A 26,736-nucleotide genomic window follows, 5' to 3' on the forward strand; every position below is an offset into this window, starting at 1 on the left:
TGCAGATTTTCCTCGCTCACCTGAGTCCTCTCCAGTGTATGAAATCGCAGTGAGAATGAATCGTGCTTACTCGTAAGGCCATTGAATCCAGTCTCTGAAATGGTTCGCATCAATTGAGATCATACATAAATTATGGACAAAGAGATTATTTTTGACAGAGGAATAACACTATGAAGGAATAATTGAAGGACAGCGAATCAGCTCAACTGACAGGAATACAGGGCTGAAGCAGAAGCTTGCTTTCAGTGTTGAGGTGATGGTCTATTTCAGGTGTCCAGAAAACACTTCCCTCTTTCAGATTTACTAGTAGTGTTTCATTTCTTTTCTTGAACTCTTTCACTTAACGGTAAACACGGCTAGTATCAGAGTTCACAGTGGGCACCTTGTGTACTTACTTTGGTCAGAAGTAGAATCTCACAGCCTTTTACGGTTGCTAAGCAGTACTGTACAGAAAGGCAGTGACTCTCCCTGAGGTGGGCTTTGTTGGGACCCTGGGTGAGACCCTGGGTGGCCCATAAGCAGCTAAAATCTTCCAGTGATGTACAAACGGAGCATGGAGCTGGTTAATCTGGTTGGATAATAGCATAGCTGAACTAGCCCTGTATGGTGGACACGTACAGTATGTGTAATGGCTACACTGTGTGAAGGTGCCCAGCGTGACCTGTGTGTGTGTGTGTGTGTATGTGCGCGCATGCACGTGTGGGAGTCTGGGAGTGTGCACATGCGTGTGCATATGTATGTTTGTACGTGTGTCTGTACGTGTGTCCCTGCATGTTTGTATGTGTTTCTACACGTGCGTGCATCCAGGTTTTGCTAAATGTGCGTCTCCATTTGTGTGTCCGTGCGTGCAGGCACAAGAAGAACCGAGAGGCGGCCAGCGAGCTTCTGATGAGGCTGAAGGACAACCGCGACTTGCAGAAGTTCCTGCAGGACTGCCAGGAGGTGGGCTGCCACATGCTGTTTGCTAACGAGCTCTCAGAGGGCCGGGGCAGAGTGGGGGCCTTCCCAGCATTCCATGGGGCATCGAGTGGGAAGTGGCCTCCCCAGCAGTCATTTTGAGTCTGCATCAATGTGGGCGTCCCGGGGCCGTGTGACCCAGCAGGGCCACTGCCCGGGGAGCCTCCCTCGCTGCAATGCAGAGGGCTGTTCACTGATCTGGGTACAGGGACAGAGGGGATAAAGGATAACAGGATCATAAGGGGGGACCAGGCATTCAGCTACAAACAACTACAATAGAATACAGCGGATTCACAGAACAGCAAAGGATTCTGGTACAGAGAATGTCATTTATCTTCTCTGTAATATTTACTAAAGCTTGAAAAGTACAGCTTACTGTCATGTTTAACTTGAAAGTGAATAAAACGAAGGGGTACGTCAGTCTAAAGGGTAGATATTCAAACACTAAATGTTCTGTTTCATCATTCATATTCTGAGTGCGGAGTTAAATTGACGCTCTGATTGGCTCTCCCCGCTCTGCGCAGCTGTCCCTCTGGATCAACGAGAAGATGCTCACTGCGCAGGACATGTCCTACGACGAGGCTCGCAACCTGCACAGCAAGTGGCTCAAGCACCAGGCCTTCATGGCCGAGCTGCAGTCCAACAAGGAGTGGCTGGACAAGATCGAGAAGGTGAGCGCGCACCTGTTGGGGGGGAGGGGAAGGGCCGGGCTTTGTGCTGTGTGTTGTGTGCGGTTTCTACCTGAGAGAGCCTGGATGCTCCCCTGTGGCAGGTGTTTTTTGTTAACTGGTTATTATTTTCCCTCTGGTCTCTGGGCGTGGCTTTGTGGTGTGAGCAGAGCAGCATGAAGCACAGCTGCAGGAGAAACAGTACTTTTATTTTAAAGGATCGTGCATGTACGTATATACTGTATCAAGCATATATTTTGCTTGAAATATTCCTGTTAATTGTAAAATCTAAAATATCAGTTACAAATAAAACAACAAAAGGTTCTCTGTCAATTCATTAATCAGTAGATTAATCAGTTAATGTCCACAAATGCTCAGTACAACATTACTTATGCCTTTAACACTTCATTTGCATTTGAAAAATGCATAGAATTGCTCTTCGTTACAGCACATTTAAGTGCCTGCATTGTGTAGAGTCCATAGAGGATCACAGAGCAGTTTTCCTTTTTACTGCTCTGTATAATATAGTTATGGTTCTGATACCATGAGACCCGAGGCCATGGCAGTTGAATGACATAGGCAGCACAGTAACCTAGCGACCCGGTCATTCAGCAGAGAGAGAGAGAGAGAGAGAGAGAGAGAGAGAGAGAGAGAGAGAGAGAGAGAGAGAGAGAGAGAGAGAGAGAGAGAGAGAGAGAGAGAGAGAGAGAGAGAGAGAGCAGGTCTCATGTGCTTCAGTCTGTGCCTCACCTTTCAGTGCCACAGAGATGATGTCACATTGATATTACAATGAGTAACGCTGGCTGACATACATTACCCCTCCAGGAGGGAACAGTATTGCCTACTTTCTGGCTGTAACATGAGGAAACATTTTTGTTGATGGGTATTTGCCATCTTGAGTTAAATTTTACTTTTTTCCTTTAGATTAATACTTAAGGGTGGAGCAAAATATTAAGAAACACACAGTTGAATCTGACAACCGACATCTAGCCTCAAAGAAATAACTCGTGCACTAGCTTTGTCCTGTAGCTTAATATTGTTGACACACTCACAATGCTGTGTGTTGCGTGTGTCAGGTAGTAACGTGTCTCCAGGCATGACAGGTGTATCTGGCCATGGCAGAGGTGTTGGTGGATGTGTCTGAGTCTGATAGGTGTGTCTGGGTGTGGGCTGTGTTTTCTGTGTGCATTGGATGTCTGTGGGTGTGGTGGGTTCGTCTGGGTGTGGCCTGTGTTTCCTGGGTGTGTCTCTGGGTGTGGTGGGTGTGTCTGGGCATGACGGACGTATCTGGGTCCTTTGCAGGATGGGATGCAACTGGTTGCAGAGAAGCCGGAGACGGAGGAGGTGGTGAAGGAGAAGCTGTCCGCCCTGCATAAGATGTGGGATGAGCTGGAGTCCACCACTCAGACCAAAGCGCAGTGCCTGTTCGACGCCAACAAGGCGGAGCTCTTCACCCAGAGCTGCGCCGACCTGGACAAGTGGCTGCTGGGCCTGGAGGGCCAGATCCAGTCGGACGACTACGGCAAGGACCTGACCAGCGTCAACATCCTGCTGAAGAAGCAGCAGGTACCGTGCGCATCATTTCCTGTCCTCGTGGAGCCGAAACGCGGGGCAGTTCCTCTCAGTTCAGCCATTTCCCCTCACAGCAGTCTGAACAAAGGAAATTTAAAACCCCTGCATTATGTGTCTGTGTCGTGCACAGGATTTTTTAGTTCTGAGTTTTCATAAAAGCCCAAAGCCTTTGTTCTTTAGAGCGCAGTGCTTCAGACGTCCCCTGTAGACAGACCGCATCTAGGTCTCTCGGCCTTTTGTCATTCATTCGTCCTTTTAAATGAGCTGAAAAGATTCAAAGAAGAAACTCTCGAACTCAAATAAAAAGTAACACAGGGACAGGCTGCCGGGGTGTCCTTTATTTTCATGCGCAGCCCTCGTTCGTCTTAGTGCGAGCCGCACCAGAGAGCGGGATAACCAGCCGTTACATAACCCCATTACGTAATCTCCCCCTCTCTCCTCGCGTCCCCGCTGGTGGGGATGAGCCAGAACATCGTCTGCGTGAAACCGCTGTAACACGGCGACGAGAGAGCGCGTGTGTGTCAGAGAGAGAGCAAGCGAGAGAGAGAGAGAGAAAGAGCAGGGGACAGAGAGGGAGAGCAGGAGAGAGGGGGGGGGAGAGCAGGAGAGAGAGAGCGAGAGGGAGAGAGAGAGAGAGAAAGAGCAGGGGACAGAGGGTGAGAGCAGGAGAGAGAGAGTGAGCAAGAGAGAGAGAGAGGGGAAGGGTGAGAGAGAGAGAGAGAGAGAGAGGGGAAGGGTGAGAGAGAGAGAGAGAGAGAGAGGGGGAGGGTGAGAGAGAGAGAAAGAGTAAGAGAGAGAGAAAAGATAAGGGGAGAGAGAGCGTAAATAAGAGAGAGAGAGGGAGAGTGAGAGGGAAAGGGAGACAACACCAGCAGAGCTCAGTCTCACTGCCTCCCCCCTCTCACCCCCCCCCTCCCCACCCCCGTCCCCCCCCGTCCCTTGCCATGCCGTAGATGCTGGAGAATCAGGTGGAGGTGAGGAAGAAGGAGGTGGAGGAGCTCCAGAGCCAGGCTCAGGTACTCAGCCAGGAGGGCAAGGACAAGGACGAGGTGGACGGGCGGAGGCGCGTGGTGGAGAAGAAGTTCCAGGAGCTGCTGGAGCCCCTGCACAAGAGGAAGACCAACCTCATGGCCTCCCGCGAGATCCACCAGTTCAACCGCGACGTGGAGGACGAGATCGTGAGTGTTCAGTGTTCAGGGGTGTGGGGGGTGGGGGGGGGGGGTTGCTCAGGCATCAGGGGGATTGCCGGATAGGGGGGAGGTGCGGGGGGGGGGGGGGGTTGCTCGGGGATCAGGGGGACTGGAGGATTGGGGGGGGGGGTGAGGGTGTGGGGCTGGGGATTGGAAACTTGTGGAGGGATTCAGGGGGGTCTTGGCCCAGTCCCTTGGGAATGGGGTACTAAACATCAGATCTCAAAAGCCTCTCCAGCAGGGCAGTGCTCCCCTGCACAGTGGCATTTGAGCTGATAGATAAAGGGGCCTTTTCTTTGCCGCCAGCTTTTTTGTGTCTGTGGGAAAGGGCCCTTTTGAGAGGGGCGCCAGGTGCAGCTTATTCAGGGCTGGAGTGTTATGGTGCGGCAGTGACTGTGGCGGCCCCATTCACTCCCAGCACATTCAGGGCGCGCTCGGTGTCTGAAGGGAGCGCTTTCCCGCCCCCTGCCTTTTTTAAACCGCATCCTGATTCTGCAGCTCTCAAAACTCGAGCGTCTGCTTCCATTCCTGCACTCTCAGCTGGAGTTTCGGCTAACATCCGGCATCTAGTGCTCTGTGAAAAGATCACACAGCTTCTGTACAGGAATGTTCTTCTCACATAGCATGTCGAATTTTAGGGATTCATGATATCTGATTAGATTAAATAGTATATTATTTTTTTATATTAGGGGCATAAATAATATTGCAGATGACATGTGTAAAAGTTATACATTTCTAAATAACTTCTCTTTGTTTTTTTTTTTTAGCTCTGGGTTGAAGAGAGAATGCCGCTTGCAACATCCACAGACCACGGCCACAACTTACAGACTGTGCAGCTACTCATCAAGAAAAACCAGGTGTGACGAAACAACCGATCACACTCCTCAGAAAGTGCTTAGCTTGCTAATGAGATGTTAGCATGGAGCGAGCATTCGAGCAAAGACAGCTGATTTGTTGAGGGTCTGTGTCGTCTTGCGTCTAACGCTCAGTGCCTCTCCCCCACCCGCCCCCCCCTCCACCTCCAGACCCTTCAGAAGGAGATCCAGGGCCACCAGCCGCGCTGCGACGACATCTTCGAGCGGAGCCAGCACATCCTGAAGGAGGACAGCCCGAACGTGGACGCGATCCGCGAGCGCCTGGCCGACCTGCAGCGGCTCTGGAGCCTGATGATCGAGGAGACGGAGAAGCGGCACGGCCGCCTGGAGGAGGCCCACAAGGCCCAGCAGTACTACTTCGACGCCGCCGAGGCCGAGGCCTGGATGAGCGAGCAGGAGCTCTACATGATGTCGGAGGAGAAGGCCAAGGTACCGCCGCGGTGGATCTGTGGCGCTTTACCTTCAGGGTGCATGTAATACATCATTCACAGCCTTGCCTGGCCAGCCTTTGGAACTTTGTCATGCAGTGCTTCCAATATTGTTGATTCTGTTTCGGTTGTTCACGTGTGTTGTGAGTCGCTTTGGATAAAAACCATCTGCCGAATGAATAAACGTAAATGTGAACGTTCACAGTAAAACACAGTAAATGAGGTGTCTGATTTGCATGTGTGTGAGTACAGCGCTTGTAGTTTTAGCGGTAGCAGTGGACTGAGCTGGTAGTGACAGCGTTATTGGTGACAGCAGTATTGGTGACAGCGTTATTGGTGACAGCCTTGTTGGTGACAGCAGTATTGGTGACAGCGTTGTTGGTGACAGCGTTGTTGGTGACAGCGTTATTGGTGACAGCAGTATTGCTGACAGCGTTATTGGTGACAGCGTTGTTGGTGACAGCGTTGCTGGTGACAGCGTTATAATGCGTGAGTGTAACTGCTCCCAGTTTTTCCTGTCACCTCTCACACGCAGTAGCTGTGTGCTGTGTATGGCAGTGCAAATGTCCTTTATTCTATTCATACATGACGAGGGCAAAGCTGTGAGACCAGGCTTTATGTGGTACTTAGTAGCAAAAGTAATGAATAAGCATACTAGAGTACCAACACTCCAGGCACTCTAGGGACTGGGGACCTCGGTGATCTGGAGCAGGGGCAAGGAGGAGGCTGCCAAATTATGTGAAGAGTTGAGTAGGGAATAGGAGTGACTCTTACACACTTCGGGGCAGGTGTGCTAGCAGGGTGTTACGGGGTGGGCAGTGGGCTGTCGGTGAATCACTCAGAGAAACTGTGTGGAGGTATTCTGCGGCCTGTCTGCCCTGTGACCGTGCTGCTGAGGCAGCATTCTGCTGAGCGTTCACCCACATCGTCTGCGTCTCCTTCAGGACGAGCAGAGCGCAGTGGCCATGCTGAAGAAACACCAGATCCTGGAGCAAGCGGTGGAGGACTACGCCGAGACCGTCCACCAGCTCTCCCAGACCAGCAGGGCCCTGGTGGCTGCGGGACATCCAGAGAGGTGAGACACTGTCACCCCCAAGGCTACCCCTCTCAGGTTCCCACCTACAAAAGGTTTTTGAGTTCCAGGTATTTTCTCTGTCTTATTGAGGACAGTTTGGACTGCATAGCTGCTTCAGTTTAGGAAACTACAAGAACTGTGGTCATTATTGTGGAACTCCCCATAAATATAACCACTTATTAACTGCACAGTTCTATCTAGTTAGTCTAGCCTGCTATGTGTATGAATAATTGTTGTAGTTTGTGACCTTGTAGCAAGTTAGCTGCCTATCTAAGCATCTTCTCATACTGATACCTAACTAGGTAGGTAGCTAGCTGAAATACATGGAGATTTTTGGCAATTGTGAGGTAACAGAGATGTTTAGTGATTGTGAGGTAATAGGGATGTCTGGTGATTGTGAGGTAATGGGGGATCTTTGGTGATTGTGAGGTAATGGGGAATGTTTGGTGATTGTGAGGTAATGGGGGATCTTTGGTGATTGTGAGGTAATGGGGAATGTTTGGTGATTGTGAGGTAATGGGGGATATTTGGTGATTGTGAGGTAATAGGGATGTTTGGTGATTGTGAGGTAATAGGGATGTTTGGTGATTGTGAGGTAATAGGGATGTTTGGTGATTGTGAGTTAATAGAGATGTTCAATGATTGTCCCCTCTATAGTGAGAGGATAAGCATGCGCCAGTCCCAGGTGGACAAACTGTACGCGGGACTGAAGGACCTATCAGAGGAGAGGAGGGGGAAGCTGGATGAGAGGTTCCGCCTCTTCCAGCTCAACCGTGAGGTGGACGACCTGGAGCAGTGGATCGCCGAGAGAGAGGTGGTGGCCGGCTCCCACGAGCTGGGCCAGGACTACGAGCATGTCACGGTATGTGTCTCACCTCCGGCTGACACAGGCGCTGTCTGGGCAAGAGGGAATGGCCAGGCAGAGAGATGCTGAAATAATCCAAACCGTAGAGCCTAACAGAGATATTGCACCAACAAGAAGAGGCCATTCAGCCTGTCTCGGCTTGTCATTATGCCTGTATTTAAAATAGTAACTGCATTTTTTTGTGGCTCTTATTGTGTATTATTAAAACAGGCATTAAAACAAATATTGCAACAGTAAATGAAAACAGATTACCTTAGACAGCCAAAAACAATAACAAAATACAATAAAATTAAAATGTAAAAAAAACAAATAAAACATAAGATTCATAAAAATCAAAATTACAGTGTAAGTAGAGTGAAACCATTGTAAACCAAACCATCGCTACGAATAGAGCTGTAGTAATGATCCTCAGTATGTCACACAGTGAAATAAAGGCCCTTCTTAGAGGTGAATTTGCAGTTGTTACCAGAATGCCTAGTAGGTCCTGTTTAAAATGTGACTGATACAGCACGTTGTCTTGTGCCACAGATGTTACAGGAGCGTTTCCGTGAATTCGCCCGCGACACGGGCAACATCGGCCAGGAGCGCGTGGACGCCGTCAACCAGATGGCGGACGAGCTGATCAACTCGGGCCACTCAGACGCGGCCACCATCGCCGAGTGGAAGGATGGGCTGAACGAGGCGTGGGCCGACCTGCTGGAGCTGATCGACACCCGCACGCAGATCCTGGCTGCCTCCTACGAGCTGCACAAGTTCTACCACGACGCCAAGGAGGTGCTGGGCCGCATCCTGGACAAGCACAAGAAGCTGCCCGAGGAGCTGGGCCGCGACCAGAACACGGTGGAGACGCTGCAGAGGATGCACACCACCTTCGAGCACGACATCCAGGCCCTGGGGACGCAGGTACGAGCCAGGCGCAAGGCACCACGCCACGGCGCATCAACAGCATCTGGTGTGGCTAGGCTGCGGCGGGGGCAGTGTAGCGTAGTGGTTAAAGAGCAGGAGTCGTAACCGAAAGGTGAACAGTTCCATTCCCCGTGAGGGCACTGCTGCTGTACCCTTGGGCAAGGTACTCAACCCACAATTGCCTCAGTAAATATCCAACTGTATAAATGGATAACATTGTAAAAATGGCTATGGCTAAGTATCCCTTATGTACGTACAATACATAGATTATGGCTAAGTGTCCGTTATGTACAGTGCATATGCAGCTAATGGCTAACTTAGCGTTCAGATTTCAAATACAGTTAGATTACGGCTATGTATCCGTTACGCACATACAGTACCTGTGTCCCTTTGCACCCGCAGGTGAGGCAGCTGCAGGAAGACGCCGTCCGCCTGCAGTCGGCCTACGCCGGCGACAAAGCCGACGACATCCAGAAGCGGGAGAACGAGGTGCTGGAGGCGTGGAAGTCCCTGCTGGAGGCCTGTGAGGGCCGGCGTGTGCGGCTGCTGGACACGGGAGACAAGTTCCGCTTCTTCAGCATGGTGCGTGACCTCATGCTCTGGATGGAGGACGTCATCCGCCTCATCGAGGCCCAGGAGAAGCCCAGGTACGGCACACCTGTCCGGAGGGAGGGGTTACCTGAGCTCTGGAGCTGTGGCTCCTTTGCCAAAGCCCAGGTACAGCACACCTGTGTGGTGGGAGACAATACCTGAGTCCTGGGGCTGTGGATCCCTTTGCCAAAGCCCAGGTATAGCACACCTGTATGGGGGGAGGCGGTACCTGAGGTCTGGGGCTGTGGCTCCTTTGCCATGCCATTGTGCCTGGTCAGTCTCAGTGTTACTCAGTATCACTGATTGCAGGGGCATGGTTGTGAGAAAGAGCTGGAAGGAAAGGCTTATTTGTTTCAGTCACTGCTGTTGTACGAAACAAAGCTAATAATTTCCACATCAAATATGCAGGAGCTCTCGCTAATCTTTTATCGCACAACGTCAACAACATCAGTAATCAGCATCTCAGTAAAAGTGACCTTTTCAAGATTGACTGTGTGTGTGAATGCCCTGGTTAGTCATAAACATGACATCAGATGTTCGCATTGTTGCTGCGATAAGCTTTCAGTTCATCCAGATGTGCTCCTAATGCACTGATAACCTGTATAATTCTCTGTGATGCAGTGGCTGACTGCCGTTGAATCAGTGTCATGGGCTGGAGTCAGGAATTAGGTGATAGCATATGGTTTCTGATGCTCTCCCCCCTGAGCCCTTATCTCGGCTGTCATGCACGAAGCCCTTGCTCATTTTCACCCGTACGGCACTGAGACGCATATCCAGGCCCAACAGCAAAACGTAGAGGTGAAAGATAGGGTTTATCTCCGTGGGTGACTGTCAGCCACTTGTGAGCATGTGTGCTAGATAATTCCTGGGATTTTCGGGGGTTCCTAACCTGCAGTGTTGTTTGCAGAGAGTCTAGGCGCCGCTGTGTGTGTAATGATGTCAAAAGCAATCAAATATGGGTCACTCTGTGCTCACAGTGTCCTAGTCAGTAGCGAGGGCTGATGCCTTCAAGGTCCTGTGATTCAAATGTCGAGCGTAGCCAGGGAGCAGTGGCATTCCAGGGAGCACTGACTATATTTCTTGTTGTAGCTTGCCTTAAAAACGCCTGTTTATTCCAAAATTCAAGCACAGCCCTGGGTTTTGTGTAAGATCTTCAGAAACTGTATCTGCTGCTGTTGTAGGTTTTTTTTCTTCCCCGTGTTGCTTAATGGCATCCTCTTTGCCAAACAGAAGCGCACAGAGCTCCTCTCTGCCTCAAACTGAAACCATAATTGCCATAATTACCAGTGCCGGCTGGGCTTGGCTTCCGTTCGCTCTGCCTCCGAGCTGAAAGGATGCCAGCTGATCCCTTTCTGGGGAGGTTGGGGGCAGGGGGGTTCGGGGTTTGGGGGGGGAGAAGGAGAGAGAGATCCGGTGTAGAATACAGTAATTATGAACCCCTGCTTCCTCGTCTCTCTCTGTCTCTGAGTGACACTTGAGCCTGTGCTGGCTGATGGCGTGTCTGATTAATTACACTGTTAGAGGAGAGGGATAATGGGACCTTAGTCCGATATCCACACTGGTGTCTGATGTGGGGGCAGCTCTTGTGGTTCTTCAGCCCCTGCTGCAGTGAAATGGCTGGAGCCTTACGGGTGGGCTCTGTAAGTGGGATGGTTCTGTGTAAACGCAAGGCTTCATGGGTAAAGTGTGGTTTGTGTATTCTGTTTTTCCCAATTACGTGATAAAATGGAATACCTGTGGGGCCTACAAACCAGGCCTGAGGGAGTGGTTTTTAAGTGAGTGCATTAAATGATCATTATCAGTTCATCAAAAACCTTTTTCACAGCCCTCTAATACAGGCACATTTGGTATACTAAACCTTTGGATTGGTTGATGTTTGCTGAAGCCCTGCTTTGCTGGAGAGTATTAATGCAGTGTTCCTCTCAAAATTTGAACTTGTCACTACACTATTATATAATGTTCCCCACAGAGGTGAAGAGGCTAGTATCCAGGCTGTTACATTGCTCGGGTAGCCTATATCAATCGCACAAAGCATTTGAAAGCCATAGTGCCTGGAAAACATCAGTCAACCATTATGGAAAACATCAGTCAACCATTAGTGGTCCTTACATGTCCAGGATTGTGATGACTGACTTTGGGAGTTGAGCTCCCTAGATACCTGTTCAGTATTCTTTCAGTTAGCTGTCCAGCTGGTTTATTGAACACGCAGCTCCAGATTTCAGCAGGCAGCCTGAAATGACTCGGTTCGTGGCTTTGCAGGGACGTGTCGTCCGTGGAGCTCCTGATGAACAACCACCAGGGCATCAAGGCGGAGATCGATGCCCGCAACGACAGCTTCACCACCTGCATCGAGCTGGGCAAGTCTCTCCTGGCACGGAAACATTACGCTTCGGAGGAGGTGAGCGTCCACTCCTGCCATCAGGAGGAGTCAGTCAGACAGAGAATATTGGGAAATTTTCCTGTGATTACAGATTTGGAGCTGGAAGGGGGCGTGTGAGAGAGGGGTAGCTTTAGTACAGCTAAGTAACGGGTTTCTTTTTGATTGTTTTGTTTTTTGAATGTTCGTATTTTTATAGGCTGTGTAATAAGGGGGATGTGATTTGGGAGGCAGCCTTTCTCTGTGAGATGGTGTGGAACTGAGGAGTAAACAGCAATGTGCTGAACAGGCCCACGTGGGACCTGGCTAATGAGACTCTGTGTGTCAGAGCCATGGGACCAGTGAGGGCTCACCTACGGGGGTTCACTGGCGTGTGTATGGTGTTTAGGGCTTTCTTTGAACATAATAAAATGGTGAACCCTGGTCACATGTGTGTTGTACTCTTGTTGTCTCTCAAAGAGTGTGTACATGGCTGTAGTTATTGACTTAGGTCACATGACATGGGGGGGGGTGTCATATTGATCAGTTATGGTCTTGATAGATACCTCAATCGTGTCACAACACATTCTTGCTTTAACTGTCTGACCCATCTTCCTTAGATCAAAGAGAAATTACTGCAGCTGACAGACAAGAGGAAAGACATGATTGACAAGTGGGAGGACAGATGGGAGTGGCTGAGACTGGGTAATATGTTTTATTTATTATTATTATTCGTTCATACATGCACAGGAGAGTGCTTGCTCCCATCTGACCCCCAGAGGTCATGTGATTGGTGGATTGTTCATGCCCTGTGGTATCTGTAACCAACATATATATTCATCCTTTTATTTGTTCAGAGGACTGACCAATACAATTTGATACATGCACTGTGAGTAGCGTTGATGGGTAGAATTCGGGAACAATGAGAAAGTATAAAGCTAGCTGTTGCTCAGGCAGAGAGGTGTATAATTACTCTGGGGATTTCTGTCACCTTTGATCTGTGATCCTTGTTGGAGTAAGACGTTTTTTTCTTTGCTTCTGCTGGGTATTTATACTATGTTAGCTGTGAAAACGATTGTTTCATACCTGATCCACTTTGGGCCCACACCCCGCCTGACCTTTGACCTCCCGCGTTCTCTCTCTCGTCCAGTTTTGGAGGTGCATCAGTTTTCGCGGGATGCGGGCGTGGCAGAGGCGTGGCTGCTGGGACAGGAGCCGTACCTGTCCAGCCGGGAGATGGGCCAGAGCGTGGACGAGGTGGAGAAGCTGATCAAGAGGCACGAGGCCTTCGAGAAGTCAGCCGCTACATGGGAGGAGCGCTTCTCTGCGCTGGAGCGGCTGACCACGGTGAGTGACAGGAGGAACCGACCAATAGAGACACAGAAGACCCTCCCCATGGGCAGGATATATGTTCTAATCATATGTGATATGTGAGATAAATGTAAGAGTCTTTGGCCTGGTATGGCTGTGTGTAGCCTGGGAGTAGAAACAGGAATATCCAGCTGTGGAAACAGATAATAGCTAAACTATAATTATCTGGATAAGACTGTCTGTTGTGGAAATTGTGTGTGTATGTGTTGGTGTGCATGCATACGTGTGTGCGCCTGCATGTTAATACACTGACATGCATGTGTGTGCCTGTGTTGTGATGTCTTGCATTCAGTTATGTAGCATTATGTAGTAGCAGGGTGCTTATGCTCAGTAGCTTAGGAGGGTGGAGAAGAGGGAGGCTGGGAGGAGTTTAGGAGGGTGGAGCAGAGAGAGCCTGGGAGGAGTCGAGCGGGTGGGTGGAGCTAACTGGGACGCTACACGTGTGTGTGTGCAGTTGGAGTTGCTGGAAGTGAGAAGAAGGCAGGAGGAGGAGGAGAGGAGGAGACAGCCCCCGCCACCAGAGCCACTCCCCCAAGCAGAGTCGGCCTCACCAGTGCAGCGGTAAGAGCGCCTCCCTAGGGATCAGGAGGGCACACTGCTCTTCATCTACTGACACCATGGCGCCATTGCACCCTCCCTGTCAGCTGTCTCCCTGTCCGTCTGTCTGCCCCTGTCTGACACACAGACATTACCTACCATAGATGTCATATATTCTTTGTGTTGTGGCAGCACTGACATTTTATCCCTGGGCAAGGTACTTAACCCATGACTGCCTCAGTAAATATCCAGCTGTATAATTGGCTAACATGTAAAACCTATGTAAGTTGCTCTGGTGAAGAGCATCTGCTAAATGACAATAATGTAATGTAGAGTGCCTTTACGTCAGCTGCAGCATTTGTGCTACCTGATGAAGGACAAAACAAAGGTCCTCTTTGAGTAGCTGTTAACAGATATTAAACACTCAAAGATGGAATTTGTTCAGTTTGTGAATTTATGAAATGTATTCTGCGTATTTATCAACTCGTAAATTATTAGATGATGACACTGATATTCATCTTATGTATGTAATTGGTTGACCATCTCATCCAGTGAGGTGCAGAGCAAGTTTAGTGTAAGTTTAATGCAGGATGCCAGGAGTAACACAGCATGTACTCTTAATACAGTCGCAAGGACAGTCACACAGGTGATAGGGTGATCATACAGGCAAAGGATGTTCACACAGGTAGAAGGAGGGTTATATTTTCAGTGTCTCATCCCATGTGTCCTGTTTGTGTCTCCGCAGGGAGGGTGAGCAGGTGTCCCAGAACGGGCTGCCCTCGGACCAGGAATCCCCACGGGTTAGTTACCGCTCCCGAGCCTACCAAAACTACAGCAGCTTTCAGAGCCGCCGGACCAGGCCTGAGCAGGGCGGGAAAACTGGACTGTGACCTACTGACACCCCCCCCCCCCCCCCAACCCCCCCAGCAAGTGTAGGATGTGGACTGGCAAACCTCATCAGCTCAGCCCCCCTCGCGACCCAGAATCCCCTGGGGGTTCTCCCACATTACAGCCCTGCTTCCTCTTGATCCGCCATGGATCCCCGCAACTCTTAGTTACAAAGCCAATTACTTTCTTTTTATTAAAGGATTTTGCTACACGTTTTTACTTAATAGCTTTGCAGTTCCCTTTGCTCTGACAAGGCCTTGAGAACTAAGAGCATCACTGTACTGTACACAACAGTATAATTAGTGTTGGAGGAGGAAATGAGAGTTTATTGTGGGTTATACGTGTCATTTTAAGATTTTTTTTTTCTGCAGTGGTATGTGATTTTGTAATACTGTAGTCAAGCCATAATTTGTACTTCACGAAAGTGCCTTATGCAGAAATGAGTCAAAACGTTTCCTCAACAAAGTGGAAGTAAACGATCTTGGGTTTTTGTAATAATACAAAGCGAAGGGGACACTGAGCAGAGCAGGGTTCTTAATGGTAGTCCTCTCTACATCATGGGAAGTGCAAGGCATTGTGGGACAGCATAGGTGTATCGCAGTACTACATATCTGAGGTGGTCAGGAGATATGGTTCTATGCACATTGGCTGTCGTCAGTGAAAAGCTTTCGGACGCCATAGATGGGCTGTCCTGCCAGGACCACCGCAGTGAGCTGCTCACCTGTCCCACAGGCAGGTTCTTTGCTAGTAACGGATGTGAGAGTGAAGGCAGGCCTGTGTGTGTCTGTAGCGATCGTCCAGTGAACGTTTAATCCTCGATAAACAACACCTTTCCTCTGCTGCCAGCTGTCCTCGTCTTTTCCTCCCCTGGTCTCATGTTCTGTCTCTTTTTTTCCCCCTGCAGATTATCAGTGTGCAATTATGAAATTATGAAATGCCAGCCTTAAGCAATATCAGTTACTTAAATGAAGAAACTACATATATATTGTCAACATAAATCAAATGGTTGATTGATCGACAGTCTTAGGACATATTTTTGGCCTGGTGCTCATAACTGATAATGTTGAATATTTACAATTACATCAACAATTTATGGTGACTAAAAAAAGGAAGTGAAATACAAATATTTAAGATACCATAAAAGTTAGTACAGCACCGTATGCTTCTATTGTAAACGGCTCATTTGAGACTGGCCCTTATTGGTAATTAAAGTTTAGTCTCTTTACATTCCATTAAAAATGAGAACCATTAATAAGAAAAACTACATGAGCATTCAGTAGGCAAGGAAACTAACAAAGTATTACATAACTAGATTAGTAATTCATTAATTAATTTATAAATCTGTTGGAAATCTGTTAATGGAAATATTGGTAAACAATAAGTAAACAAGTAAAAAAGTAAGTAAGTGATACAGTAATATAATAATTATCAAGGAGGGGACCTTCCGAACTGAAGTTTTGTAAGTTGTCATATTTATTTGTTGCCAGACAATATAATTACAAGCTAACTTATTTTACTCATCTATCATAATGTATTGCCATTATTACATTACTTATTTGAAGAAGAGTTATAACACCCTAATAACAGTTTAGTTACTTGGCTTTTAGTAGAGACCAGCATTTTTTTATGGGTTTCATACTGCTATAAGAGACCGGCTCTTACTATAGACACTGTGTTACCAATTAATCCAAAATCTCCCACGACCAGTGCACCAGTTCAACGCCGTACTTCCGTAACGAGCCATGCCAAAAATATGTTAAAAGTCTGGACTGGAATGACTTTCATTTGGCCATTGCCGTCTTGTTCCGTGTGTCTCACCTTCCATTTTTCATTGTTACTCTGTGCACCTGTATTGAATGTTTGTCTTTCTCCCAGTTTGTGCTGCATGTTGGTACTCCCATTTGCTCAGCCCCCCGTCCCCTTCCTCACGCAATAATGCCAAGTCAAACGAGACACAACCCCAGTGTCTGTCCCCCTGTGATTGTGGCCCCCGTGTTTCCTGTTGAAATAATCCCCTTCTCATTAAAGCCGTGTTGTTTGCATGTTCTCAGTAACCATTGTTTTATGTTTTTTTTTTTTTTGTTCTCCCAATGTGATTTAACCTCCCTGGTCTCTCATGCTCAGATCATTCATTAGGGGTTCACAGTACCTGCGCATCACTTCCTGTGTTTGTGTCATTTCCTTTCCAGCAGACTGTAGGTGACCTCTCACTCTCCTTTCAGGAGTGTCTACAGCAGAATGAGGATATATGTGCCTTCAGTTAAAATGGCTGTAATGTGAACCAGTGTTAGGGTGCTTTTGAACACCACAGAGGTAGAAAATTTTTATTAATAAGAAGTGGGCAGTAGAGGCAGATGTCTGCTACTATGTTCCAAGACAAATACCTATGTGTAATAATCCATGAATCCATCATATCCCTTCATCAAGATGAGAGAAGTACAGTATTTGTAAACATTTGGTATCTTTTTTAATAGGTTCATCAGTGATTTTGTAGAAATGAACAAAGCTTAAAACTTACAGCACTGAAGGAAGTGTTTAAAAGGGCTTCCTGTTGGGCTCTAACATGGCTATCCATTTGAAGTTGAACAGTGTAAACACACAGTAGTGTCATCACATCATCATGTGCTGTTGTGGTACTGTTTCGGTCACGGCAGTGCTCAGAGATTATCTGACAGCTGGATCATCCTTGGCTTATTAAAAATGAAGCACTCATATTCACCTTGATATCTGAACTCTAGGGTGTCCAGCATAAGTGTCCAACGAGCTGAATGCACTTGGCCAGCAAGCACAGGAAGGTTAAATGTTTTCTCACTCAGTTAGCAATCGCATGTAATAAGAGATTTCACATATACAGTGTATGGGGAGTATTATTCCCCCCAATGCCCCTGTCTCCATGGAGACCAGAAGTAGCTTTCTAACACTGCTACATAAATCAGTTTAGGCAGGTGAGCCTGTTAAGACTAACCCAATCCGGAAGAAAAAGTGAAAAGTCATAGGGGTGATGACAGGATTAACTCAGGACCACCGGACTCTCTTTTTTTGTGGTGCCACGAGGATTACAGTTTCAAAAGCTTTCAGGGAGGAGTTGGCTTCAGAAGAGCATCTCTCCTGTCCTGACCAATGAGCTGGCTAGGCCCCCTGTTGGGCCAATCAAAGGCCACGAAGCCTGGCAGCACTGCAGTCTACAAAGCACTGGATTGGCCCAAGCCTGTGATGGGTCTTTGTATGGGGGTAATTCACTGTGACAAACTGGAGTGGCTGTGGTGTTACAAAATACCTTTTTAACAGACAAATTGCTTTCTCCTCCCTTTTCCAATAATGACAATAATGATTCATTACTTCCACGGCAAGCAATGGTTTGTGATTGTTTGCTTTTTTTTGGACTTCTCTCCCTTTTTGCTGGCTTTTTCTCCACATTATCCTCAGTAAGATTTACGTCTTGGGGTGGCAACGGTGTGTGTGTGCGTGTGGTTGCAAGCGCATTGTTAACCTCTAATCGTGTGGGCATGCCATTAAAATGGTGCCTCCTCCTCCTCCTCCTGCTCTTGTCCTCTTCTAATCAGTTTGACTTAAACCAGAGAGCATCTTCGGATCTGCACTTCCTCCACGGGAAATGACTAATATGGTGACACGCAGGAGCTTCCCTGAGCCACTGCAGAGCCTGACAAGGACGAGCCAACCGACCAGTGGCGCGGCCGTTAGCTCACAGTCCAGCGCTTCGCCGCTGGTGGTGTCAGAGTCTTTGCAATGGCTCGAAGCTCCAGGCCTCCGAGTCTCTCTCCTCCTCTTTAACATCTCAATCAGGGAGCTGTAGAGCTGTGCGGCCCCCTCGGGAGGCGGCGGGGCGGACAGTTCTAGAGTTCAGCTCGTGTGATTCTCTTGCCGCTCGGACAGGGATGCAATTGTTAAATGGAGCACAGATTTAACAATTCGAGGCTGCTGTAATGGCATCAGAACAAGTGCTGGAGCAGGCATTAAGGGTTAGTCCCACTCACAGATTGTGGCAATTCCAGCAACGTTATGTACCGTTGCCGGTATTGATTTTTGGAAGGAGATGGTCTGGATTCTTATGATTGAGAAACAGTCTAAAGGGGCAAATTGCAACTGCAATTCTAAAAAAAAAAAAAAAAAAAATGTGGTCACACACACACAATGTGCAATGTGGTGATGTTAACCAGTGCCTTCACCTGTAACAAAGCTGTAGTGTGTCTCTTACTGTAGTCTCACACACTTCCCCTTCAGACGTGTTTGTGTCTATATTTAGATGTGTCCACATTTGTGGTTTTTGCCATTATCTTAAAACCTTAAAGCACAGAATGTTTCTACACAGCCTCTGATCCTGGTGCACATGAAGCCCTGTTCAATGCCGTGTGGTCGGGCGTGTGGTCCCTCAGAGCATGCTTGTTCCTGATACCCTCCATCTTTCTCCCTCTCTCCGGCAGGACGGTGTGGACGGGGCTGAGATCGTTAACGGCGTGGCGGAGCGGAGCTCCAAGGAGCCCAGCCCCATTCCGTCACCTACCGCCGAGCGTAAGGGCAAGCAGGCCTCCACGCTCCCCACCAAAGCCCAGGACACGCCCTCCGCCCAGATCGAGGGGTTCCTGCATCGCAAGCACGAGTGGGAGGGGCATAACAAGAAGGCTTCCAACAGGTGCGCACACAACCCCTGATGGCAGGAAAAGAGCGCTGTGTGTGTGTATGTATGTAAGATGAACCAGACATTGACCTTAATGTGTGTGTTATTTCAGATCCTGGCATAACGTGTACTGTGTGATCAACAATCACGAAATGGGCTTCTACAAAGACAACAAGAACGCAAGCCAAGGCATTCCGTACCACAGTGAGATTCCCATCAGTCTGAAAGATGCCGTCTGTGAGGTCGCCGTAGACTACAAAAAGAAGAAGCATGTGTTCAAACTCAGGTAAGACCATGTACACACATACACATATGCATACACACACATGCACACACAGGCAAACACACCAGATACAGTGTTACTCAAACAGTAACACTGGGAATATACCTTCACAACAACTTTTGTAAGAAATCTAATGTTTGTCTTTAGTTTGTCATTTTAACATTTTTGTCAGTGTGTCTGTAGGTGATCAGATTGAACTGATTTTTGTCTTTTCATTTTTACAGAATTTCCGATGGGAATGAGTATCTCTTCCAAGCCAAAGATGATGTAAGTGACTCTTTTACCTGATTGATAGCTACAGTGTGCTATTGCATTCATTGCGTTGAGTCCAAACCATCTACTGGTCATCAAGGTCCACGTGTGTCACCACTGCGGCCTCTAGCTGCTGGTGAGACAACAGAAAGTCACTCAGATGATGTCAGCGGAGATGTGCCCGTCCTCCAAAGGATAGTCCTGCCTCTGTGCCTCTGAAACTGTTTCCTATAGAAACACAGGGCTTTTTTTTGTTAATGATGTGGCATGAACGAGGACTCCCCAAATTCAGAACTTGTAGAGGTGTCAGCCAAGAGTCTCATACATTTTTGATGGGTACATTTGCAGCGCACTGGTTTTCATAAATCTTTAAAAAACTATATATATTTTTTATCAACATCAGGCTTAATGTTGACCACCAGGCTGTATTGAAGTGTTGCCATCAGCTGAAAATGAAACTGACAAGTGTTCACCACTTAAATGTATTTCCCCGTATTATGTCAGAGCCTATGTGTACATATGCATATTGAATAGCTATTAAGATCAGTGTCATAGAAACAGAAATGAAGACTTTATTAAATGCTGAAATCAGTTTGTTTGCTACATTCAACCGTGGAGTTCTTCATGAAGTCATCCTTGTTTAACAAATTGGAACTCTAGAAGCGTGTGCACATATACTGATTTCAGTAACGCTTATTTTATTAGCCAGCCCGTTTGTGTAGGTTTTCCTGCTATGATTAGCCTGGTGTTGATGTGCTGTTAACCTCCCCGCAGGAGGAGATGATGATGTGGATCCAGGACATCACTGGCGCTGCGACCTCTGACAAGTCTGAGGTAACTCCCAGCAGCCAGAGCACCCCAGCCTCCAGCCGGGCCCAGACCCTCCCTACCAGCGTCACCCTGACCACCGAGTCCAGCCCCGGCAAACGAGAGAAGGAGAAGGAGAAGGACAAGGAGAAGCGCTTCAGCCTCTTCAGCAAGAAGAAGTAGAGGGCGCCCCCTGCTGGTGGCCATTTCCCCTCCACCTCCAGTGAATTTCCAGCATGCAAGCTCAGAACCAATACACCACACTCTGTGCCTAATGTTACTCCAATTGGTTTTAGAAGTAAATTAGGGCTTTTTGAAAAACTAAAGCTGATAAAAAAAATATATACAAAAAATAACATTATTTAAAGCTATAAGGGTGTGAGATGCGTTGGGTTGCTTCCATCTTATTAAATATGAAGACAAAAAATTCAGAGACAGGACCAGAGGTAGGTTTTTTTTTGTTGTTTTTGTAACCTGTTTCGCATTTTGTTTGTTTTTTTTTTATTCATTTAAATTTGGTTGCTTTTGTTTTTCCAACTTGATTTTTTTTTTTTTTTGGTTTTCTCTTTTTTTAAAATAAATTGTACGTAGTTATAGGGTCTGGATATTTAAACATTTCCTCAATTTTGTGAGGCTGTCTTGGAAAGACGACTTACATCCTGTTTGCTGTTGGAAAGCAAGGCAGCGGTGCTTGGAAACAGTTCCTTTCGACTCTGCACATATACCGAAACTGTACAATAGCAACTATACAAACACCTGTCGAACTCCATTTACTAAAACCTTCCATCCATTATAGGCTTTGATAAGGTATATCGTCTTTGCTAATATTTAGTATAAACATGCATTAATTTGGATACAAATCCATAATAAGCAAGTGTCAGCTATTAACCACATGCTGGGGCTTTTAAACAGTGATTGTGACCAGTAAGAATGTTTGATATAAACGAAGGACTAGCATACTGAATTTTACTGAATTAATTTTAAATCTGTAATTTTACACACACACAAAAAAACAATCCTTTGTTATTGGTTCCATTGTTTTGTTTTTGTTGTTTCTTGAGTTGCATTTATAATGTATGTTTCAAATTATTATTCTAGTACAGATTATAAAATAACTACTAGATGTATTATAAACACATTGAAGCATTGGTGTTAAGTGGAACAGTGGAAATTAAGCATTTACTGGAAAAAGTAATGTTACTCAAAAAAACGGTTGCTTGCTTGTTGGCTACAGCACTGCGTGTTATTTTTTGCTAAATTTTCTCGCTATTTGATACATAGTGTGCATTTCTCTGTCACTGTAACTATTGTAATGAAAATTTTCATCTTATTGCACAATCAGAAACTTACTGAATAGGAATGAACTCCTTTGCTGTGGCAGGGCCTATAGGCTCATAAGTAAACCTGGGCCAGAAGGCCAGACATACAGAACTGCACCTGTAGACTTTTACCCTCTCTGTTAAATATGTGCGAAGTCATTAAAATGCTTTTAAAATTACTCTGTCTGAACATGTTTATTTCACTTTTTAAATCCCTTGTAACTAAATAATTTTGAATTTATTTTTTTATATTCAGGCATAGCGGTGTGCCCACTATACGTTCATGATTTGAAGAAATCCGTTGTCGAAAAAATAGTTGAGCGTTTTTAGATCATTGTGAACTGTTTAATTCAGCGAGTTATTAGTAATTCCATGTTGCTACTACTAATATACTGCGTACTGATGTGTTTATTCTATTTGGATACTACTACTGCCAATCACTACGTGAACACTGTGATTGAAGTACGCTAATCTAATCCTCCCTCTTTGGGCGGTGTATCACTCTCAGAAGGGCGCTCGCTTCAGTAACGCACCTTTCTGCTTGTCATCTCACTCTTAGTCCTAAGTCTTGTTATCAAGTGAACCAAAAGTCCTTTGCCACGTACATATTTTAATTTTTTATGGCACCATACCGAATCTATTTCACTAGAAGAAAGGTACTGTGGGGTTTTTTTTTTGCGCTGGTAGCGTTTGAGGTTGAATCGTGACGTCTTCACCTCAACCAAACTAGCAGTAGCAAGCTAGTTAACGAGTGTAAACTAGCTAAGGTGACGCTGAGACAGACCCTACTCATTTTTAAAATGAACTGTTTTAAAGAAGTGTTTAGTAATTTCTGAGATGTTTCATTTCAAAAAGGACAGTAAACGACATCTGAACTTGACCTTGAAGATGAAACTTTCAGGTGAGCGTTCTGTTGTCGCCAGTTTATGGTTAGGTGGTTTGTTTGTGGGGATCCCTCTGTCTCTCGGAAAAACTGCCATGTCGGATCTGAATTTCACAGCTTTAAAAGGCTGATGGAACGTATTAGCTCATCTTATTTCGATTGGTTCTTTGTGCAACGAAATGGAAAACTTGCCTTTAGGTGAAATGCATTCATTTCATGCTGTTTTTTCCTGACAGGCGTTAAGCAGTTTAATTGTAGTGAAAGTTGAATTGCAGTATACCACAGTCGAAACTGTTGGAACCGTACGTCACGTGCTACCGTGGCCGTGTCTCGCACGTGCTGATGGGTAAAATGGCCTTACGCGACTGCCTCGGCGGCGGGATGCTTCCTCATCTCACCCTTGCAGGTGTGTGATCTTCGAGCAGGTGGGTTTGTTTGCAAGTAGATGCTGGCGTGTAAGCTTTTTTTTTTTTTTTGCATTGTTATAAATGTGTTTTTCGGCACGAGCGATTACCCCCGTTATGCAGAATATTGATTTTAAAGTACTGGACCACCCGTTTCATTTGAAGGAATGGTTATGCTTACATAAACTTGGCGATGTGTTCATTACTAACTCCCTGTTGTGTCATTTTAAAAAAAAAAAAAAAAAAAAACGAATTTTTAGGACTGAAATAAACCAACCGAAGACACACACAGCTACATCTACAACATGAAGAGAAAGAATTAAACTCTGTGTAAGTAAAGGGAGGTGCAGAATTTGCCCATGTCAATACATTGTTACAGTTTACGTAAGTATTAAGTATTTATAGATCTAATAGTTTCAAAAAGAAATTGGTAATATAAAAGAGAATTACAAGCGCATCTTGGTAATGAAAATAATTTCTGTTGTTATTTTACAAATGTGACTATCTTTAATATACGAACAACCAAGCTGGCATAATCCTCTGCATTAACATGTTCAGATATGATCTTTAATTTATTAAACATTTATTCACCTTGATTTTATCTGCAGTATGCCACTCTCCTTTGGCCACCATATCACGGTATCATCAGTTTAATGTACTCTTATTTGATGGGTACGATTCTCACTTCTTGCGTACTGTGTCAGTTTCGCTTGCTTTCCATTAGTTTTAGATACCTGAGTGTAAGGTATTTTGTGTGGAAAGTCACTGTAAAAAAGTATGTGTGTGCACTATTTGCAAATAGATGAACCAAGTTTCAGGGTTATGTCAGGCATCTCTAAACTGTGAATTAGTTTGTCGTTACAAAGATGGACATTAAAATTCATGCTCTGCAAGAGTCGCTCTCCGTGCAGCGCACAATGTTTATGCGGTATGGCCGTAATAACGTTTAAGGAAAGTTTTAGCTGGTACGATAAAGCCGTGGTTTCGGCTCGTGAGTAATCGTGTGTTGCAGAAGAGCTCCATCTAGTGGATACATAGGAACACTTCAGCCAAGTAGGAAAGGGGAGGTTTTTTTATTTTTTTGTCTTTACCGGTTAAGAGGACAATCTAGAATATTTCAAATTATCTGGAGTTAAAACATTTTAAATCACCTGAAAACATTTGAACCAGATTTATAGGCCAAAACTGGACCTTATGGAATTATATCAAGAACAAACGTGGACAGAATACTCAGGAAAACAGTTTTGCATATCATATTAAACAGATTATAAGCCCTTTTCCTTCATACAGCCATTCACAAAAAAAATAAATAATAAAAATCAGTTGACCAGCATCATTGTTGTAGCGATAATACACAAACGCACAAGGGCTAATGATATGTGTTAATGAGAATTTCAGAGGTTGTGGCTGAAATAAGACGGGGAGGCAGTGAGCGGCTCTTATCGCGTGGGAAGCAATTCTGCAGCAAAGAGGAATGTGAACGTGTCTATTAAGCAGCGGCTCCGTGTGATGGAATATCGAGGGGATTAGGGATGCCCCCGCTGTCAGATCGCGGTTCACTTCCAGGAAGCTGAATGCGGAAAATCAAGGCTGCAGCTGGCGTGCGAAGAGAGGCAGGAAGGAACTTTAATGAATAATGAATCCGTAATTTCTGCGTGCTCTGCGCATCGCGCCGCCTCATCAGAGCGCTTTTTCATCACCTCCCCTTCCTCCTCCCCCCCCCCCCGTTTGATGTGCAAATCCACGCCACAGTGGAAGCGCCCTTTAGACGAACAAGAGGTCTCATCATATATTTGTGCATTCATTTATTTGCTTATCACTTCCTCTCAAAGGATCGTTTTGTCACAGGCTTTTAAGAGTAGACTTTGAGGTGGGATTGTTCTTTGTATGGTTGTATGGTTAACAAGCACGGGGAAATAAATATATATATTTATGTATGTATATAAAATATGTATATGTATATATATTTATATGAAAGTGCCATTTTGTGTTTTTCATATCCATCGTAGGAAAATCAGCCATATCCCTGGGATAACTCTCCATGCAGCAAGGAGGGGATAGGATTGCAGTTGGTTTGCTGACATTCATACGTGTGTGATATTGTGAAGCGTAAATGGGTCCAAAAATACCACACATGCTCATTTGGTGCTGCGGCAGCCATGCCTAAACATACCCCATTTATGAAGCAGAGATGTGTGCATCAGATTTATTCAAGGGGTGACAGTTTTATGCCTGAGGAATGACTCACCTGTGCATTGTAGCAGCTATAGGTACAATGATTTATCTAATGAACGCCAAATCTGCCTGTTAGAGGTAAAAGCCCCCCCGTGTCCATTAAGGTATTTTGTTGTGTTGAAACATGCACAGTCCTCCGTTTTGTTAAAATCAATTTAAGTGCAAAGGCTTTTACGGTATAGATTGCTTGACCGTAGGTTACCATCCACAGTGTTATGAATCTAAAGTAAAGTATGAATCATACATCCCATAAGGTCTCTGGTCTTTGTTGTAGTATCTGTGTTTATTGATATCCCTCAGCCTAATACACGAGATGAATCTGCTAAATAAATGACAATTATATATTTTAAAATGTCGCTAGTGAGAGAGCAGGAAAAACATTATCAGTGTGTGAAATTTTAGCCCGTGTGTTACCCTGCAGAAGCCGACAGGCGAAGTTTGCCGTTTTCATCAAAAGGTGGAGCAAGTGCGCCTCTAAAGTCCTGAAAGGAGCCGCCAGTGTGTGGCTTCCCTGCAGACTCCCAAGTGTGGGTGCGTTTGTCTGTGATGGATGAACCAGAAGGGGAGTGTTACCACAAACCGCTCCTAGGGTGGAGTAAAGTTACAGAGACGCAGTTACTGTGCTTGTGCCTCACAGGATGGCTTTATTGGCCGGATACAGCAGCCACACTGTAGTTGTGGATTGTAGATGGTATAACGGCTTTATGACAGCCCTTCTGCTGATACAATGTAAATTTGTTTTGACTTTTAATTTTTTTTCCATTTGCTGCACACACATACCGTGTATAATGAGACACTGACAGACAGGTGGTGTATACATTATATTGGTTTCAGGACAAACACACGCATTTCAGTACAGCTAGTCCCAGTTATTCACACAGCAGTGTAACCCTCTGTACCACTGGCTCCAGGCATAAGAGACAGTGTTTTAGAGACTAAACACAATTGGGCAGCCATATTGAATGTGTAAGAGCTGGCATCCTGAGACAGGAAGGGACTTTAATGAATAATGAATCCATAATTTCTGAGTTCTCCATGTGTGTTGCCATCAGAGCAACACAGTGTAGCTAGTCCCAGTTCTTCCCACATCCCTGTATATCACTGGCTGATGGTATAAGATACCATGTTTTAGAGCCCAAGCTCCATCAGGCAGCCATATTGAGTGTGTAAGAGCTGGCGGTCTGCTCTGTGCATCTCCCTCCCCAGATGCAGCTTCCCCCCCAGCTCGGCCTGAGCGGCGGTTTCGGGGTGCGGGGCGGTTTGGGGGCGCAGGGGGGTGGGGCGCTGTCAGAGCCAGCCTCACCGGGAGAGCCGCTCTAATCCGGCTGCAGCCTCACTGCCGCACACAGGAGGCCAATTACTCTGCGCTCCGGACATCAAAAACACCGGCGAAACGAGTCTCCGGGGAGCACCGTGCTAATGGGGCTAAAACGAATAAATCACTGTTCATTTAAGCCTTTTTTTCTCCACGGAGCCCAGCTCCTCTCGGTGTGGGGGGGGGGGGGGGGGGGGGGGGGGGGGGGGGGGGGGTTAGTGGGGGGTGGTGATGTTATTGTGCATAGAGGCTTTGCCTTGATTTCTGCCCTGTTCCTAGAAATGAAATTTAGCAGTTAGTGCTGAACACTGATGTAGTGCTAA

At 46.4% G+C, this 26,736-nt stretch overlaps 1 protein-coding gene across 2 annotated transcripts in view; it reads left to right on the plus strand.

Moving 5' to 3' along the window:
• LOC118789968 (spectrin beta chain, non-erythrocytic 1-like) overlaps positions 1–20,738 on the plus strand; it is a 105,890-nt gene extending 85,152 nt beyond the window's left edge. For both annotated transcript variants that reach the window (XM_036546740.1, XM_036546739.1), the window contains 19 exons: positions 852–942; positions 1,482–1,628; positions 2,928–3,191; positions 4,151–4,375; positions 5,155–5,244; positions 5,413–5,691; positions 6,635–6,765; positions 7,423–7,627; positions 8,159–8,533; positions 8,939–9,183; positions 11,387–11,525; positions 12,104–12,188; positions 12,634–12,830; positions 13,309–13,415; positions 14,137–14,191; positions 18,722–18,930; positions 19,028–19,201; positions 19,423–19,465; positions 20,225–20,738. In XM_036546740.1, the coding sequence (XP_036402633.1) occupies positions 852–942; positions 1,482–1,628; positions 2,928–3,191; positions 4,151–4,375; positions 5,155–5,244; positions 5,413–5,691; positions 6,635–6,765; positions 7,423–7,627; positions 8,159–8,533; positions 8,939–9,183; positions 11,387–11,525; positions 12,104–12,188; positions 12,634–12,830; positions 13,309–13,415; positions 14,137–14,191; positions 18,722–18,930; positions 19,028–19,201; positions 19,423–19,465; positions 20,225–20,440 (3,277 nt within the window). In that variant the 3' untranslated portion in view covers positions 20,441–20,738. The remainder of the gene's footprint in view (positions 1–851; positions 943–1,481; positions 1,629–2,927; positions 3,192–4,150; positions 4,376–5,154; positions 5,245–5,412; positions 5,692–6,634; positions 6,766–7,422; positions 7,628–8,158; positions 8,534–8,938; positions 9,184–11,386; positions 11,526–12,103; positions 12,189–12,633; positions 12,831–13,308; positions 13,416–14,136; positions 14,192–18,721; positions 18,931–19,027; positions 19,202–19,422; positions 19,466–20,224) is intronic.
• Positions 20,739–26,736: the final 5,998 nt, after the last annotated feature.

Source organism: Megalops cyprinoides, chromosome 15, assembly GCF_013368585.1.
Source record: "Megalops cyprinoides isolate fMegCyp1 chromosome 15, fMegCyp1.pri, whole genome shotgun sequence".
In the NCBI taxonomy this organism is placed as follows: domain Eukaryota; kingdom Metazoa; phylum Chordata; class Actinopteri; order Elopiformes; family Megalopidae; genus Megalops; species Megalops cyprinoides.